This window comes from Ranitomeya imitator, chromosome 4 (genome assembly GCF_032444005.1).
Source record: "Ranitomeya imitator isolate aRanImi1 chromosome 4, aRanImi1.pri, whole genome shotgun sequence".
NCBI lineage: Eukaryota > Metazoa > Chordata > Amphibia > Anura > Dendrobatidae > Ranitomeya > Ranitomeya imitator.
The window spans coordinates 702,186,507-702,202,736 of record NC_091285.1 but is presented as its reverse complement, the minus strand read 5'-3'; the positions used below and the strand labels follow the sequence as shown (position 1 = coordinate 702,202,736).

The following is a 16,230-nucleotide window of genomic DNA, read 5'->3' as shown; positions in this document are numbered from 1 at the left end:
TTTGCATACTTCCTGGCTGTGTGCATAGAGGAGTGGTGCCGGCTCTCCCTTGCTCTTATTGAGTTAGTGTGCAGCTTCCTAAGGTGTCCCCAGCCAAATGTCAAGATGCCTCAGGTACTTAAGGCATCCCCGCCCATAGGAGGATGCCTGTGCAACTTACTTCCTCAGTTAGTGTCTTGCTGAAGAGATTACAGGTCTTGTCTTGCTATTTCTCTTGTGTCAGCCACCCAGAGGGGCTTCATACCCTGGCCTGTACCTGTGTCCCTTTTTTCTGCCATCCAGTCGGGCTTCGTACCCTGGTGTGAGTCCTTGTTTCTGTGCATTGTTCCTGTTACAGAACTGCAGCTCAGAACTAGGATAGAAGGGGAAAAACTGACCCGGCACTGAGACTAGGCTGATGCCCTACGATGGAGTGGGCGACCCATTCCTTGTGAATAGACCCACTGATGATCCTAGGTTAAACTCAGCGAAGACCTATAGATAAGGGGAAGGAGGTCCCTAAAAGATCTAAAGACTGGGTATAAAAAGCAGGTCACCTCCTAAAAGGAAACATAGTGTAGGCTGCAGAAACCAACTGAAAACAGAAACTAAAGATAGGAGAACAGAGGTCCCAGAACTGCATAAAATCCAACACAGAAAGCTATCAAAGCATGTAGCCAGAACCCTGAACCTGACCTAAGACAACCCAGCACCAGGGGAAAAAGACCAGCAGCCAGAAAAACACAACAAGATGGCGGATGGTCAAAACAAAACAGATTCTAACAGTCCCATTCCTGATCCTTTCTGAACCTTGTCCTAAAGCCTGTGTCCATTTCTATCCCTGTCTGTCGCTTTCCTATTCCACTGTGTGCTTCCTTGTGTTCACTCCTTCTCCTCTTTGCTCTGCCTCTTTCGGCTCTGCTCTTTGCTCTGCCTCCTTCTTCTACATCCAAAATGCCCGCCTGTCCTACCAGTGTCTCAGCCATGCCCGCCTGCCAGTGTTTCAACCATGCCCGTCTGTCAGTGTCTCAGCCATGCCTGCCTGCCAGTGTTTCAGCCATGCCCGCCTGCCAGTGTCTCAGCTGTGCCCACCATTGAAGACCATGTCCTGCTCCTGTCCTAGCACTCCATTCCCCAGTGGGATCAGCAGCCACAGTCAGACACCACCCCAGAGTGTTCCAGAACACTGCCCCATCCCTTATGGGAAATATGCAAATGCATGTAGAAAAGCCGCAGAGACACCATCACATGTTTCTCAATGCAAGCAATAAATAGCCCGGTCTTTCACCGGGAAGGAACAACCACGGGAAGGGCAGCATCCAAGAAAGGAAAACAATCTATGCCAAAACATGGTATCCATCCACAGACAGCTGTTTCGGGGTATTTCGGGGTATTTGCCCCACATCAGTGTGGAGTATGAAACTGGCTATTAGGAGCAGTGCCTAGTAAAAGGACTATAAACATAAGGATGAATGACCTTGGGGAGATCAAAACATCCAACACCGCGGAGACACCATCACGTCTTAATCAACGCAGTGATCCAGAACACTGCCCCCATCCCTTATGGGAAATATGAAAATGCATGTAGAAAAGCCGCGGAGACACCACCACGTGTTTCTCAACGCAAGCAATAAATAGCCAGGTGTTTCACCGGGAAGGAACAACCACGGGAAGGGCAGCATCCATAAAGGAAAACCACCTATGCCAAAACATGGTATCCATCCACAGACAGCTTTTTTTTTCCCCTCAGATGGGATGTTCCACAGTCAGGTAACCAAAACTATTAGGAACTTATCTCCCAAAACAGCGTGCCGCATACTCAGTGCACCCACTATTCCCATCATTAGAGTTGAGCGAAACGGGTCGGCAATTTTCAGAAGTCGCCGACTTTTGGCAAAGTCGGGTTTCATGAAACCCGACCCGACCCCTGTGTGGGGTCGGCCATGAAGTCGGTGATCTTCTGAATCTGGAATCGGAATTCCGATACCGATTCCCGATATGTTTAAGATATCGGGAATCGGTATCGGAATTCAGATTTAAGTGTAAAATAAAGAATAAAAATAAAAAATATCGCTATACTCACCCTCGGACGTGCCCTGGTACTAAGCGGGAACCTTTCTTCCTTCGAATCAGCGCTTCCAGGACCTTGCGGTGACGTCGCGGTGACGTCGCGGCTTGTGATTGGTCGCGCGACCGCCCATGTGACCGCTCGCAGGAACAATAAGAAGCCGTGACGTCACCGCGACGTCACCGAAGGTCCTGGAAGCGCTGATTCTTAGGAAGGAAGGCTGCCGGAAAGAAGCAGGGCGCGTCCGAGGGTGAGTATATACCTAATAGGAATATACTCACCCTCGGACGCGCCCTGCTTCTTTCCGGCAGCCTTCCTTCCTAAGAATCAGCGCTTCCAGGACCTTCGGTGACGTCGCGGAGACGTCACGGCTTCTGATTGGTCGCGCGAGCGGTCACATGGGCGGTCGCGCGACCAATCACAAGCCGCGACGTCACCGCAAGGTCCTGGAAAACACCTATAGTGCCCATTTTAATGGCAAAAAAATCCATTCTTGTTACTGAAGCTTGTCAATCTTAATTTACCTTATAATAATAGTTAGGCATTGGAAATTGGGGGTCATTTGGCTAAAGTTGTGGGGGTATGGTTGGTTCAAGTATTTAGTGGGCCCAGGAAACGTGGACTACGTCACGGCAATGGAGCAGGGAGAGGTAAGTATTTCAACTTTGCAAGTGGTGTGATCCTGAGCAAGCAGGTGGGGGGCACTCATTCGCATTGGCACTGGCACTGGCACAGGGCTGTTATGTTAACCAATTCAGTAACACAATGGACATAGAGGTTAGAGCACATACAGTGATCTGACAAAACCCCAAAATAATAGAACGAGCTCTGAGACGTGGGAACTCTGCAGACCGCAATCCTCTCCAACAACACTAGAGGCAGCCGTGGATTGCGCCTAACGCTCCCTATGCAACTCGGCACAGCCTGAGAAACTAGCTAGCCTGAAGATAGAAAATAAGCCTACCTTGCCTCAGAGAAATACCCCAAAGGAAAAGGCAGCCCCCCACATATAATGACTGTGAGTTAAGATGAAAAGACAAACGTAGAGATGAAATAGATTTAGCAAAGTGAGGCCCGACTTTCTGAACAGAGCGAGGATAGGAAAGGTAACTTTGCGGTCTACACAAAACCCTACAAAACCACACAAAGGGGGCAAAAAGACCCTCCGTACCGAACTAACGGCATGGAGGTACACCCTCTGTGTCCCAGAGCTTCCAGCAAACAAATAGACAAGCTGGACAGAAAAAAAATCAACAAAAAAATAGCAAAGAAGAACTTAGCTATGCAGAGCAGCAGGCCACAGGAACGATCCAGGAAAAAGCAAGTCCAATACTGGAACATTGACAGGAAGCCAGGATCAAAGCATTAGGTGGAGTTAAGTAGAGCAGCACCTAACGACTTCACCAAATCACCTGAGGGAGGAAACTCAGAAGCCGCAGTACCACTTTCCTCCACCAACGGAAGCTCACAGAGAGAATCAACCGAAGTACCACTTGTGACCACAGGAGGGAGCTCTGCCACAGAATTCACAACAGTACCCCCCTATTGAGGAGGGGTCACCGAACCCTCACCAGAGCCCCCAGGCCGACCAGGATGAGCCACATGAAAGGCACGAACAAGATCGGGAGCATGGACATCAGAGGCAAAGACCCAGGAATTATCCTCCTGAGCATAACCCTTCCACTTAACCAGATACTGGAGTTTCCGTCTTGAAACACGAGAATCCAAAATCTTCTCCACAATATACTCCAGCTCCCCCTCCACCAAAACCGGGGCAGGAGGGTCAACAGATGGAACCATAGGTGCCACGTATCTCCGCAACAATGACCTATGGAATACGTTATGTATGGAAAAAGAATCTGGAAGGGTCAGACGAAAAGACACAGGATTAAGAACCTCAGAAATCCTATACGGACCAATGAAACGATGTTTAAACTTAGGAGAGGAAACCTTCATAGGAATATGACGAGAAGATAACCAAACCAAATCCCCAACACGAAGTCGGGGACCCACACAGCGTCTGCGATTAGCGAAATGTTGAGCCTTCTCCTGGGACAAGGTCAAATTGTCCACTACCTGAGTTCAAATCTGCTGCAACCTGTCCACCACAGTATCCACACCAGGACAGTCCGAAGACTCAACCTGTCCTGAAGAGAAACGAGGATGGAACCCAGAGTTGCAGAAAAATGGCGAAACCAAGGTAGCCGAGCTGGCCCGATTATTAAGGGCGAACTCAGCCAAAGGCAAAAAGGACACCCAATCATCCTGATCAGCAGAAACAAAGCATCTCAGATATGTTTCCAAGGTCTGATTGGTTCGTTCGGTCTGGCCATTAGTCTGAGGATGGAAAGCCGAGGAAAAAGACAAGTCAATGCCCATCCTACCACAAAAGGCTCGCCAAAACCTCGAAACAAACTGGGAACCTCTGTCAGAAACGATATTCTCCGGAATGCCATGCAAACGAACCACATGCTGGAAGAACAATGGCACCAAATCAGAGGAGGAAGGCAATTTAGACAAGGGTACCAAATGGACCATCTTAGAAAAGCGATCACAAACCACCCAAATGACTGACATCTTTTGAGAAACGGGAAGATCTGAAATAAAATCCATGGAAATATGCGTCCAGGGCCTCTTCGGGACCGGCAAGGGCAAAAGCAACCCACTGGCACGAGAACAGCAGGGCTTAGCCTGAGCACAAATCCCACAGGACTGCACAAAAGTACGCACATCCCGCGACAGAGATGGCCACCAAAAGGATCTAGCCACCAACTCTCTGGTACCAAAGATTCCAGGATGACCAGCCAACACCGAACAATGAACCTCAGAGATAACTTTATTCGTCCACCTATCAGGGACAAACAGTTTCTCCGCTGGACAACGATCAGGTTTATTAGCCTGAAATTTTTGCAGCACCCGCCGCAAATCAGGGGAGATGGCAGACACAATTACTCCTTCCTTGAGGATACCCGCCGGCTCAGACAAACCCGGAGAGTCGGGCACAAAACTCCTAGACAGAGCATCCGCCTTCATATAACTGCGCATACTGGCGTGCTCAGGCACAGATAAATTAAACAGTCGGCCTTTTGGGAATTTACTACCAGGAATCAAATTGATAGCACAATCACAATCCCTATGCGGAGGTAGGGTATCGGATTTGGGCTCCTCAAATACATCCCGGTAATCAGACAAGAACTCTGGAACCTCAGAAGGGGTGGATGACGAAATTGACAGAAATGGAACATCACCATGTATCCCCTGACAACCCCAGCTGGACACCGACATGGATTTCCAATCTAATACAGGATTATGGATTTGTAGCCATGGCAACCCCAACACGACCACATCATGCAGATTATGCAACACCAGAAAGCGAATAACCTCCTGATGTGCAGGAGCCATGCACATGGTCAGCTGGGTCCAGTACTGAGGCTTATTCTTGGCCAAAGGCGTAGCATCAATTCCTCTCAATGGAATAGGACACTGCAAGGGCTCCAAGAAAAACCCACAACGCTTCGCATACTCCAAGTCCATCAAATTCAGGGCAGCGCCTGAATCCACAAATGCCATGACAGAATACGATGACAAAGAGCAAATCAAGGTAACGGACAGAAGAAATTTTGACTGTACCGTACCAATGGTGGCAGACCTAGCAAACCGCCCAGTGCGTTTAGGACAATCAGAGATAGCATGAGTGGAATCACCACAGTTGAAACACAGCCCATTCAGACGTCTGTGCTCTTGCCGTTCAACTCTGGTCAAAGTCCTATCGCACTGCATAGGCTCAGATTTAAGCTCAGGTAATACCGCCAAATGGTGCACAGATTTACGCTCACGCAAGCGTCGACCGATCTGAATGGCCAAAGACATAGACTCATTCAGACCAGCAGGCATAGGAAATCCCACCATGACATCCTTAAGGGCTTCAGAGAGACCCTTTCTGAAAATTGCTGCGAGCGCACTTTCATTCCATTGCGTGAGTACGGACCACTTCCTAAATTTCTGACAATATACCTCTATCTCATCCTGACCCTGACAAAGAGCCAGCAAATTTTTCTCTGCCTGATCCACTGAATTAGGCTCATCGTACAACAATCCAAGCGCCAGGAAAAACGCATCGATATTACTTAATGCAGGATCTCCTGACGCAAGAGAAAACGCCCAGTCCTGAGGGTCGCCACGCAAAAAAGAAATAATGATCCTAACTTGTTGAACTGGGTGACTAGAGAAGCGAGGTTTCAAAGCCAGAAATAGTTTACAATTATTTTTGAAACTCAGAAATTTAGTTCTATCTCCAAAAAACAAATCTGGAATAGGAATTCTCGGTTCTAACATAGAATTCTGAACCACAAAGTCTTGAATATTTTGCACTCTTGCCGTGAGCTGATCCACACATGAAGACAGACCTTTAATGTCCATTGCTACACCTGTGTCCTGAACCACCCAAATGTCTAGGGAAAAAAAAAGGCAAAACACAGTGCAGAGAAAAAAAAATGGTCTCAGAACTTCTTTTTTCCCTCTATTGAGAATCATTAGTACTTTGGCTTCCTGTACTGTTATGTTAACCAATTCAGTAACACAATGGACATAGAGGTTAGAGCACATACAGTGATCTGACAAAACCCCAAAATAATAGAACGAGCTCTGAGATGTGGGAACTCTGCAGACCGCAATCCCTAATCCTCTCCAACAACACTAGAGGCAGCCGTGGATTGCGCCTAACGCTCCCTATGCAACTCGGCACAGCCTGAGAAACTAGCTAGCCTGAAGATAGAAAATAAGCCTACCTTGCCTCAGAGAAATACCCCAAAGGAAAAGGCAGCCCCCCACATATAATGACTGTGAGTTAAGATGAAAAGACAAACGTAGAGATGAAATAGATTTAGCAAAGTGAGGCCCGACTTTCTGAACAGAGCGAGGATAGGAAAGGTAACTTTGCGGTCTACACAAAACCCTACAAAACCACACAAAGGGGGCAAAAAGACCCTCCGTACCGAACTAACGGCACGGAGGTACACCCTCTGTGTCCCAGAGCTTCCAGCAAACAAATAGACAAGCTGGACAGAAAAAAAATCAACAAAAAAATAGCAAAGAAGAACTTAGCTATGCAGAGCAGCAGGCCACAGGAACGATCCAGGAAAAAGCAAGTCCAATACTGGAACATTGACAGGAAGCCAGGATCAAAGCATTAGGTGGAGTTAAGTAGAGCAGCACCTAACGACCTCACCAAATCACCTGAGGGAGGAAACTCAGAAGCCGCAGTACCACTTTCCTCCACGAACGGAAGCTCACAGAGAGAATCAACCGAAGTACCACTTGTGACCACAGGAGGGAGCTCTGCCACAGAATTCACAACACAGGGCCCCTCAAAGTACGGCGGTGTGTTTGCATGGCGGGGGCGCCTCCCACCGGCAGCGACACTTTTGCATACTATGAGGGGCCCTGTGCAGGATACGGATGGAAAGCCACTAATAGAATAAATTTGAAAAAATGTGCAGCAGGCTCTATTAATTGAAAAAAGGACAATGGAACAGTATGAAACAGTGACGCACCCTGAGTTGACTACAACCAGCGGTGGCTGCAGACCAGCCTACAGATTGAGCTGCACTCACACAGACACCTTGCAGAAAGCCGTGAACAGTGCTGCAAGGCCAAAACAAGGTTCTCATGCAGTGGTTGCTAAATTAGCCTGGGTAAAGCACAATGAGGCAAATCGCTATCTCCAAACTATCCCTCAGTCAGAACACAGCATCCTGTCCCTAACTGAATTCACAGCAGAGTGAACCCAAAATGGCGGCGGCAACTTTTATAGTGCATCATGACATCATTTCAGCAGCCAATCACAGCCATGCCAGTAGTTACATGCCTAACATGCAGAACAGGATGTGCCCACACTTCTAATGATTCCTCATTGGCTGAATTCTGGCTCTTTGAATTATGGGAACTTCCGATTCCGGTATCCGAAATACTGAAAGTATCGGAATTCCGATACCGCAAATATCGGCCGATACTTGCGGTATCGGAATGCTCAACACTAGTCATTGTCCATCTGTCCTTCGAAGTGACATTCAATCAACTTTGCTTCATTTGGATGAATCTGAGCAGAAAGTATCGCCCATGACACTTCACAATTAATTTGGCTTTTTCTGTCTTCAATCACACCATCAGTAAACAGCAGTTATTACAAGTTCATAGACACCAAACATGTCTAGGTTCTTTTTTATCTAAATGGTGAAAAAAGTTCCAATCTTTGTTTCAAAAAATTGTGCCATGTTCCGATACCAGTATCATCATTTTTCATGATCTTGAGTTGGGTGAGGGCTTATTTTTTATGCGTCGAGCTGATGATTTTTAAAGATACCATTTTGGTGCAGATACATTCTCTTGATTGTTCGTTATTGCATTTTAATTCAATGTTGCGGCAACCCAAAAAACATAATTTTGGCATTTTTAATTTTTTCTCGTTACGCCGTTTAGCAATCAGGTTAATTCTTTTTTATAGTGATTGATTCTGAATGCGGCGATACCAAATATATTTGATTTTTTTATTGTTTTATTTTGAATGGGCTGAAAGGGGAGTAATTTGAACTTTAATATTTTTTTTCTTAAAATTTTTAAAACCATATTTTTTATTTGCGGCATGCTTCAATAGTCTACATGGGAGACTACAAGCTCATGATCTTGATCAGATCGCCTCTATGTTGCAGAATTGCTGACTTTCTATGAGCGCCGACCACCGGTCGGTGCTCATACCAATCCAGCAGTGACAACCGTAGAGGTGTGCTGAAGACCTCTAGTTGTCATGCCAACCCATCAGCATCATGTGACAAGGTCACCAATGGGCAGGATTTCTGGCGTGCTTGCTGGAAGTGCATATTAAATGTCGCTGTCAAAGTTTGACAGCAGCATTTAAATAGTTAACAGCTGTTGGAGAATCGTAATTCCACCTGTGGCTGTTAGAGTCACATGTCAGCTGTTCAAAACCTCCAAATAAAAAATAGATCATCAATAAAACAGTGATAAAATGGCGAAAGGGGACTGCGTGATGAAGATGGACAAAAAATACCCCCATGAATAGATTAGTTTAACTTGGTGTCAATCTCGTCCCCATTGTGCAGCCCTTGATCTGGCAGTAAAAAGAATGCTCAAAAGTAAAAACATTGCTATTAAGAATAAAAACTATGACTGTCTCCAAAAATTCCCTTTGAGCAGAAGGCAATTGATCATCTGATGAAAAAAACTTTTTTATGGCCTCCATACCTAGGTTGTGAAGTATGTTGCTATACAAGGGGTTAACATCCAAAGTGAGATGCCTCAATGGCAGTTCAGGACCTTCCATCACATGACCGCAAGGACCTATGGTCATGTGAATCCCAGCGTGCACCACGGTCCTTCCAAGCATCGTTCAGAGAATCTCCCTCCAGCAAGGAACACTGAAGCCCTTCCTGGCCACCACAGTAGATCACCTTGCCACCACTCGCAGCTGTCAGCCATTTACCGATTGGACGCACCACTTTCCATCACGCGCACACCGAGGTTATGATGGGGTGCATAACCTCTTACGTTTAGTGGCTACACAGCTTCACCCACGGTCTATTGCTCCACTTGTCCTGCTCACTCGTGTCCTATCCTTTTTTCTCTTTTATGTCCAGCTGGTTTCTGGTCATGATAACTCCCCCATCATGAGCATCAATAGCAAAATGATAAGGACACATGGTGACAAGAGAGCAGGTAGCTCAGAAGATGTGATGGTGCCCCCTGTATGTGAGGGAACTCTTTACCTTTGGGACAAGATTTGTCCTGAAACATTATAACAAAGTTGTTGTTGGCTTTGATATTACTTTCCAGCATCCAGGATATCTCCTCTGGGTCATTACCTGTTCATTGTACCACATATTGTAACCAATGTCTCTCCACATGAGAATCCAGGATTCTCAGCACCGCATACTACAAGTTATTTCTGAGTATCCTGGGAGATGTATCTATAACTGGACGAAACAGAGCATGGTATCTCTAGAGCAGGAACTTGTGAAACACATTTGGTATAATGAAGGATTCAAGAAGATTCAGTCAGAAAACTTCTGGGTTAGTTACACTGATATTTTGAAGAAGGCAGATACATTTAGGAAGCAGCTTGACAGAAGGAACTTTCAGCTTGATATTCCTGATGGACAACGACTTCCTGTTCCCAAATTCAAAGCTTGAGTCCTTAGAATGTCTCTTATTAGCAGCTGAGGCCAGACTACCCTGCGTCTTCTTCAAGTTTTATCTTCCTTTAGACCAGATGCCATTTAATTTATCCACAGACTTTTCAATTATTGTAGTATCCATCACAATGGTCAAAATGGAACTAAGATGAGAATGTAACCTAAGATTACAGAAAAGCTGAAACATTTTCATAGATCCTTGATATTTATTATATTAATAGTAGATATAAGCAAAAAGATCAGAACAGAATTCATTTCTCATTTTTCACAAAAATATGCATTCTCGAAAATGGCTACCATGGACTCCATTTACCAGATCTCCAGACTTCATCATTTATTTAATTTTCTTAGGGACCCATAAGTTAGGGTTGTAAATTTGGCTGAAGGCTGGTGGTGCAGGCTGGCACAAATGATCAGGTAGCTGACTCTGAACCAGTAGGACAGTCGCGCTACAAAAGCATAACATAGGAGAATCTTCTGTTAACATGCTGAGTTCCAGGAGGACAGGCTAGGAATAAATACAGGCAAAAATATTATTTGTGAACAATGAACAGTAGATACGGGGGTCAGTGGGTGATCTAGTCCACTGGCTCAAGACATCATGGACCAGGGATCATCCCACTGATTGCCTACTATCTTTTTACTGTGAGTATAATACTACTCAGACAACACAAGGTGAGGGTAAAACAGTGTGGCAATAATTTATTGAACCACTAACAAACAATACCATATAGAACAGTCCGAGCAACTACCCAAGATGGTGCAAATTACAGTCTCACCCTTCAGCTGACTCACCAGGATAACAGCAGCTGTGAATTCAGAGCTTCCAGGGCCGATTACTCCACCTGTGACACACACAGAGAGGAGGTAACGACAACCTTAGGAAGCTGACCGAGAGCAGTCCATTGATGTACGAGGACAGGTGACCTGATTGTCCCAACCAGGATTCTCCAAATGTCTTTGAGGGTTCAGTCATGGTCAAAGAAGCAGCTCTGCACTTTTTGAGTTGGAGCCATGATGCCATGGTTACTGTAATGTGCAGACTTTCAAAACACAGTGAGATCCTACATATTATAATTCATAACTTCTCATTCAGGCATTCCTCCACAGGCTGGGGGAAGGTGGAAGGAGGTCATCCATCACTGCTGGAGTGTTCAAACAAAATGCATAGATTGTCCTTCATATTTGCAGAAAACCAATGAGTCATCAACATATTAACAAACATTGTTCACAAATCATGTTTCGCAAAGATAGTAGAACAATACTAGGACTGCAATACTAGGACAGATACAATAGCTAATCAACAGCCAGTCCACAAATGGCAGCCACTGAACATTAATTCAATTGACAATAGGAGTCAACATTACTTCTCACATGAACTCTAGCTCATGTTCCTGGGTCTACTGACATAACACATCTGGATAATTAAGAATGAATGCTGTGTCGTCACAATATGTGACAAAAGAAAGCTCAACGTGCTCCTCTATCCATTGTTAGAATGCAACTAATGTTTATGGCAAGCAAGTTTAAACCAAATATAGAAATAAAAAAATGTTTGCATCACTCAAATTGAAGAAATCCATTATTTTCCCTTCAATCCATAGAAAGACGTGTTGCACTATTTGGAAAGTTGCTGATACACTGCATGTTAGTAAGTCTCTGTATGTTGAAGCTAGAAATGAATAAATCTCCCAAATTTCAAATTTAGGAGATTCAATTGAATTTGGCCTGGAAATAGGATTCACAACTTTATTATATGTGAAATAAAGGTGCCTAAAGTCCATTAATATTCATTACCTAAGTGTTATCGGTCCTAGTGCAGAATCGGTAGGAGCGCTGGTCATGTGATGGGTGAAGACGGCATATTATTTTATTATTTTTACGTCTTCCCAGTGCTAAAATGTTGATCAGCCAGAAGCCATTTTGCTGAATTCAAAGGAATCAAATCATAAAAATAGTGGATTCTGACCTATCCATTTTCTGTGAAAATTGATGCAAATTTCATTTGCTTTTAATCAATCTACTCATCTCTAGTTGCAATGCAACTTCTAATGGATTGAAAACAATGATTTGGGTAATGATTTGATTCATAGTTGCATAAGGCCTTCACTTATTACCACTGAGCTGAACATTTAAACTAATTTTGTTTACAAAAATATATCTCATCTTTTGCATAGCTCTCCTAATCTCATTGTTCCTCAGACTGTAGATAATAGGATTCATCAATGGTGTAACTACTATATACAACAGGGATCTGTATTTGTTGGTATTGGATGAGCTTTCATCAGATGGAGTCATGTAGACTACAATTAGGGTGCCGTAATATGCACATACTGTGGTCAGGTGGGAGCTACATGTGGACAAGGCTTTTCTTCTACCATAAGAAATGTTAAGGATGGTAAAGAAAATGCAAAAGTAAGTAACAATGATGAAAACAAATGGAAAAAAAACCACAAAGATGCTACAAACAAAGTCTTGCAATATTACAATGGAAATGTCTGAAGTGGCCAATTCCATTAAGGGACCAAAGTCACAAAAGAAATGGTCCATGTAATTCAAGCCACAGAAGTTAAACTGAACATAAACAAGGAACTCACTTGAAATGAGCACAATGACCAAAAACCAGGCTCCCATAACAAGTCGAAGGCAAAGATCTAGACTTATTAGTGATGAATATCGTAACGGATGACAAATGGCCAAATACCGATCATAAGACATAATGGCAATGAGGAAACATGGAAGACCACAAAATATACAAAAGAAATAAAGCTGTGTCAGACAACCCCAAAGGGACAAAACTCCTTCCTCAACAAACATAATGTCTAACATCATGGGGACAACGCTGGTGGTCAGTAAGACATCTGCTATGGATAAATGCTTCAGAAAGAAAAACATTGGAGTTTTGAGTTGGTGAATGATGGTCACTAGAAGGATAATGAGAAGATTCCCTCCCAGTATACATATGTAACTCAGGGTAAGCAGAAGGAATAGAAGAGGTTTGTATTCGGAAAGACTTTGGAATCCAAGAAGACGTATCTGAGTGACTTGTGTCTGATTCACATCACACATCATTAATATATCAATAGGTATCCAAGAATTATTTTCTCCTAAAAATTAAGAGTATTTGTTCAATTTCAGGTATAAATTCTGGGAATGTTGCCCACTAAAAACAAGTGTTATATATTATACTTAGTGATGGTTTTCATTATTAGAGGAGGCTCACTAGAATTGTGGGATATTTTCATCTGTGAAATGACATCTTCACATTGTTGGCTCTTCTGATGTAAAGGCGAAATGTTCCAGACGTTCGGTTCTTTTATATTCTCAGGAATACATAGCAAATGCCCACTGGATCCCCGTAATCACCCTCAAGTGAATGTTCTAGACAAAAGAGACCAGAGGTTTAAATGAATTGATAGTTATCTTGCCTTCAGAGAATGTTGGTATAAAAGCTTTCATGTTTTGTATACTAAATACCCACAATGTGTAAGCTTACAAAGATATAAAGTACTTTACTGTATATATAATGCAGAGAGATAGTTTTAGCAGGAGGGTCAAGAAATAAGCAGTTAAAAATAATTTTTGAAATTAGAAGTGTTAAAAGTTTATTTTTGTCAAATAGCAAGATGCAAAGAAAAATATAAATCAAATTAATTTTTGATGCTACCAACCTTTGGCTTCCAAACAGGATCAAAACATTAATTCTTCTAGGGACATTTACACAAAGTCCTTGAAGGAAGTTGGCTGAGAAGTTGCTCCAAACATCTTGGAGAAGTATCCACAGATTTTCTGTGGATTTCCTGTAGGTTTGCACAAATTCTTCTGTCTCTTCAAAAAATCCCACGCAAACATGATTTTGTTGAGATCAGAGATCGGTTGGGGAAGTACCATCACTTTCAGAGTGCCTTGTTTTCTTATGCTTATAATGATTTTCTATGATCATTCCTCATGACATCGGCTGTGTGTTCCTGGCCATTATAATGCTGCAGAAATTAATTTTCATCAATCAGATGACTTTTTTAGAGTACAGTATGGCCCGGAATTTATCCCCCATAGGGGTCTTAAAGGGAGGGCCGCATGACTAAGGAGGTTCCTAGGCCTTAACTTTGGGTGGTAAGGGGTTAATGCGAGGGATAGAGTTTTGGTGCAAATTTAGGGGGGAGGAGTATAGGGTCATGTGAAAGATGTGGGTTTTTGTGATTGGCTAGTGTAAAGTATCCTGTGGGAGTACATAAGGTGAGGGGCGGAGGGGGTAGTTCAGTTGGGATAGTAGCTTACCTGTCATGGGGGCACTTGTCCAGGAGATCTGTGCCTTGGCAGCAAGCACAGGACAGCAGTGGCTACAGGATCAGCTGCAGATGTGGAACGCTGATCGTGGGACTGCTGAGGTGGCTGCATCTGTGGAGCCTCTGGGTCGTGCCAGGAGGTCCTAACTGCCAAAGCGATTTAGCCCGGATGTGACTCCCCGGACCAGGCGCCAGCAGCAGAGCTCGTCCAGGGACCCATCCGGATCTTCAGTGCAATTCCAGCCTCCGGCCCCTGGGTGTCACTCTGGGGGGAGTTCCTCAGGCTCGGCAGGTGCTAGTTGCGGGGGGAAGTGACGCTGCTTGCTCTGCCCCCTTTTTGACATCATCCCGGTCAGGTGGCATTGCTGACCAGGAAGTGTGGCCGGCTCGGAGGAGCAGGGCCTCGACTGCAGAGGCGAGGATGGAGCTGGAAGAGGAGCGGCAGGCCCATCAACGCCAAAACCAGGCTGCTGTATGCACAATGGGAGCAGATGCTACGGAGCGGCAGGTGCAGTTATGCCAGGCTCAGACAGCAGCGGTGGGAAGGATGGAGACCCGGTCAGATGGAGCTGGCATAGAGGAACATCTGGAGCATCCAGTCAGATCCCGGGCTTCAGAAGCAGCACAATCGCGGGGACGAAGATCCAGAAGATTGGTGCGGGGGGGAAGGAGGGGGCTAGGAGGTGACCCATCCAGGTTGTCAGCAGCAGTGGAGACCAGGGTGATTTTCATAAGAGAGGGCAGATCAGTGGCAGAGATGCTGTCTGCAGGTATACTGCTGAAGTCTCTCCTTCGTCCAGACGACATGCCACGGTGGATAGGAGGTCCATGTCTAGTGGTGGGTTGACTATGTCAGGCTTACCTGGCGATGTTCCTGAACCAACCTCTAAAGACTAGGACCAAATTTCATCTGACAGTGCAGACAGCAAAGCTTATCGTCACGGAGGACACGAGATGGCTGTTGTGAGGCTCCCTCATAATCGACCTGGTAAGTCACGTGGTTCGCATGCGCCCTGGGGAAAATGTGAATGATATGGATGCGAGTGAGCGGTATTTTAGGAGGGGTTTGGCTGCTGGTAGTGTGGCGAGTACTAAACGTGTGAGCAAGGTGGTGTCCGAATTTTTTAGTATGGTGTTGGTTTTTTATCACACGTGTCAGGGCCTTGCAAAATTTGGCAAGGTGGCGTTGGTGGTTCGGGGTCAGCAGGGTTGGTGGAGACCCCACTGGTTGTTAGTGGTGAGATTCCTGTAGCAGTTGTGGTTGCTGCAGTGGTGGTTAATTAGACGGTCTCTTCACCACCAGTTGCGGCGTCTACGGTGGATGTGGTTTGGTTGGATGACAGACTGAGGGGTGAGGTCTATGTGTGCTTTGCTGGCCCCTTAGGTGTGCATTTCAAGCAGGAAGTGAGAGAAAAAATATGGAAGGACGAGTATGTGGAATTTTTTCTCTGTTACCATTGCAAATGTTTAATCTGGACAGGACAGGATTAAACTAGATGAGAGTAAGAAGGATGAGGAGGAGCGCAGACATTATCACCTTATTCCTCACACTTTTCAGAACTGGTTACAAGTGGTAACCACTTTGCAGGCATCACTGCATGGCCTCCCATCCCCCACCTGCCTTACACACCAACTTACTCACTACTCCAGGCCATGCTATGAGTTCTGTCTTCTGCCGGCTACATGCTGG

General features: G+C 45.0%; 1 protein-coding gene across 1 annotated transcript; it reads right to left on the bottom strand.

Annotated features, from left to right (window-relative positions):
* Nucleotides 1-12,360: 12,360 nt before the first annotated feature.
* Nucleotides 12,361-13,323, bottom strand: LOC138674791 (olfactory receptor 5P81-like). The gene has a single exon (XM_069762609.1). The coding sequence runs from the start codon at nt 13,321-13,323 to the stop codon at nt 12,361-12,363; it is 963 nt and encodes a 320-aa protein (XP_069618710.1).
* Nucleotides 13,324-16,230: the final 2,907 nt, after the last annotated feature.

Bases quoted from the DNA above. Each gene is read 5' to 3' on its own strand.
- LOC138674791 (XM_069762609.1), bottom strand. From the start codon at position 13,323: ATGTGTGATGTGAATCAGACACAAGTCACTCAGATACGTCTTCTTGGA.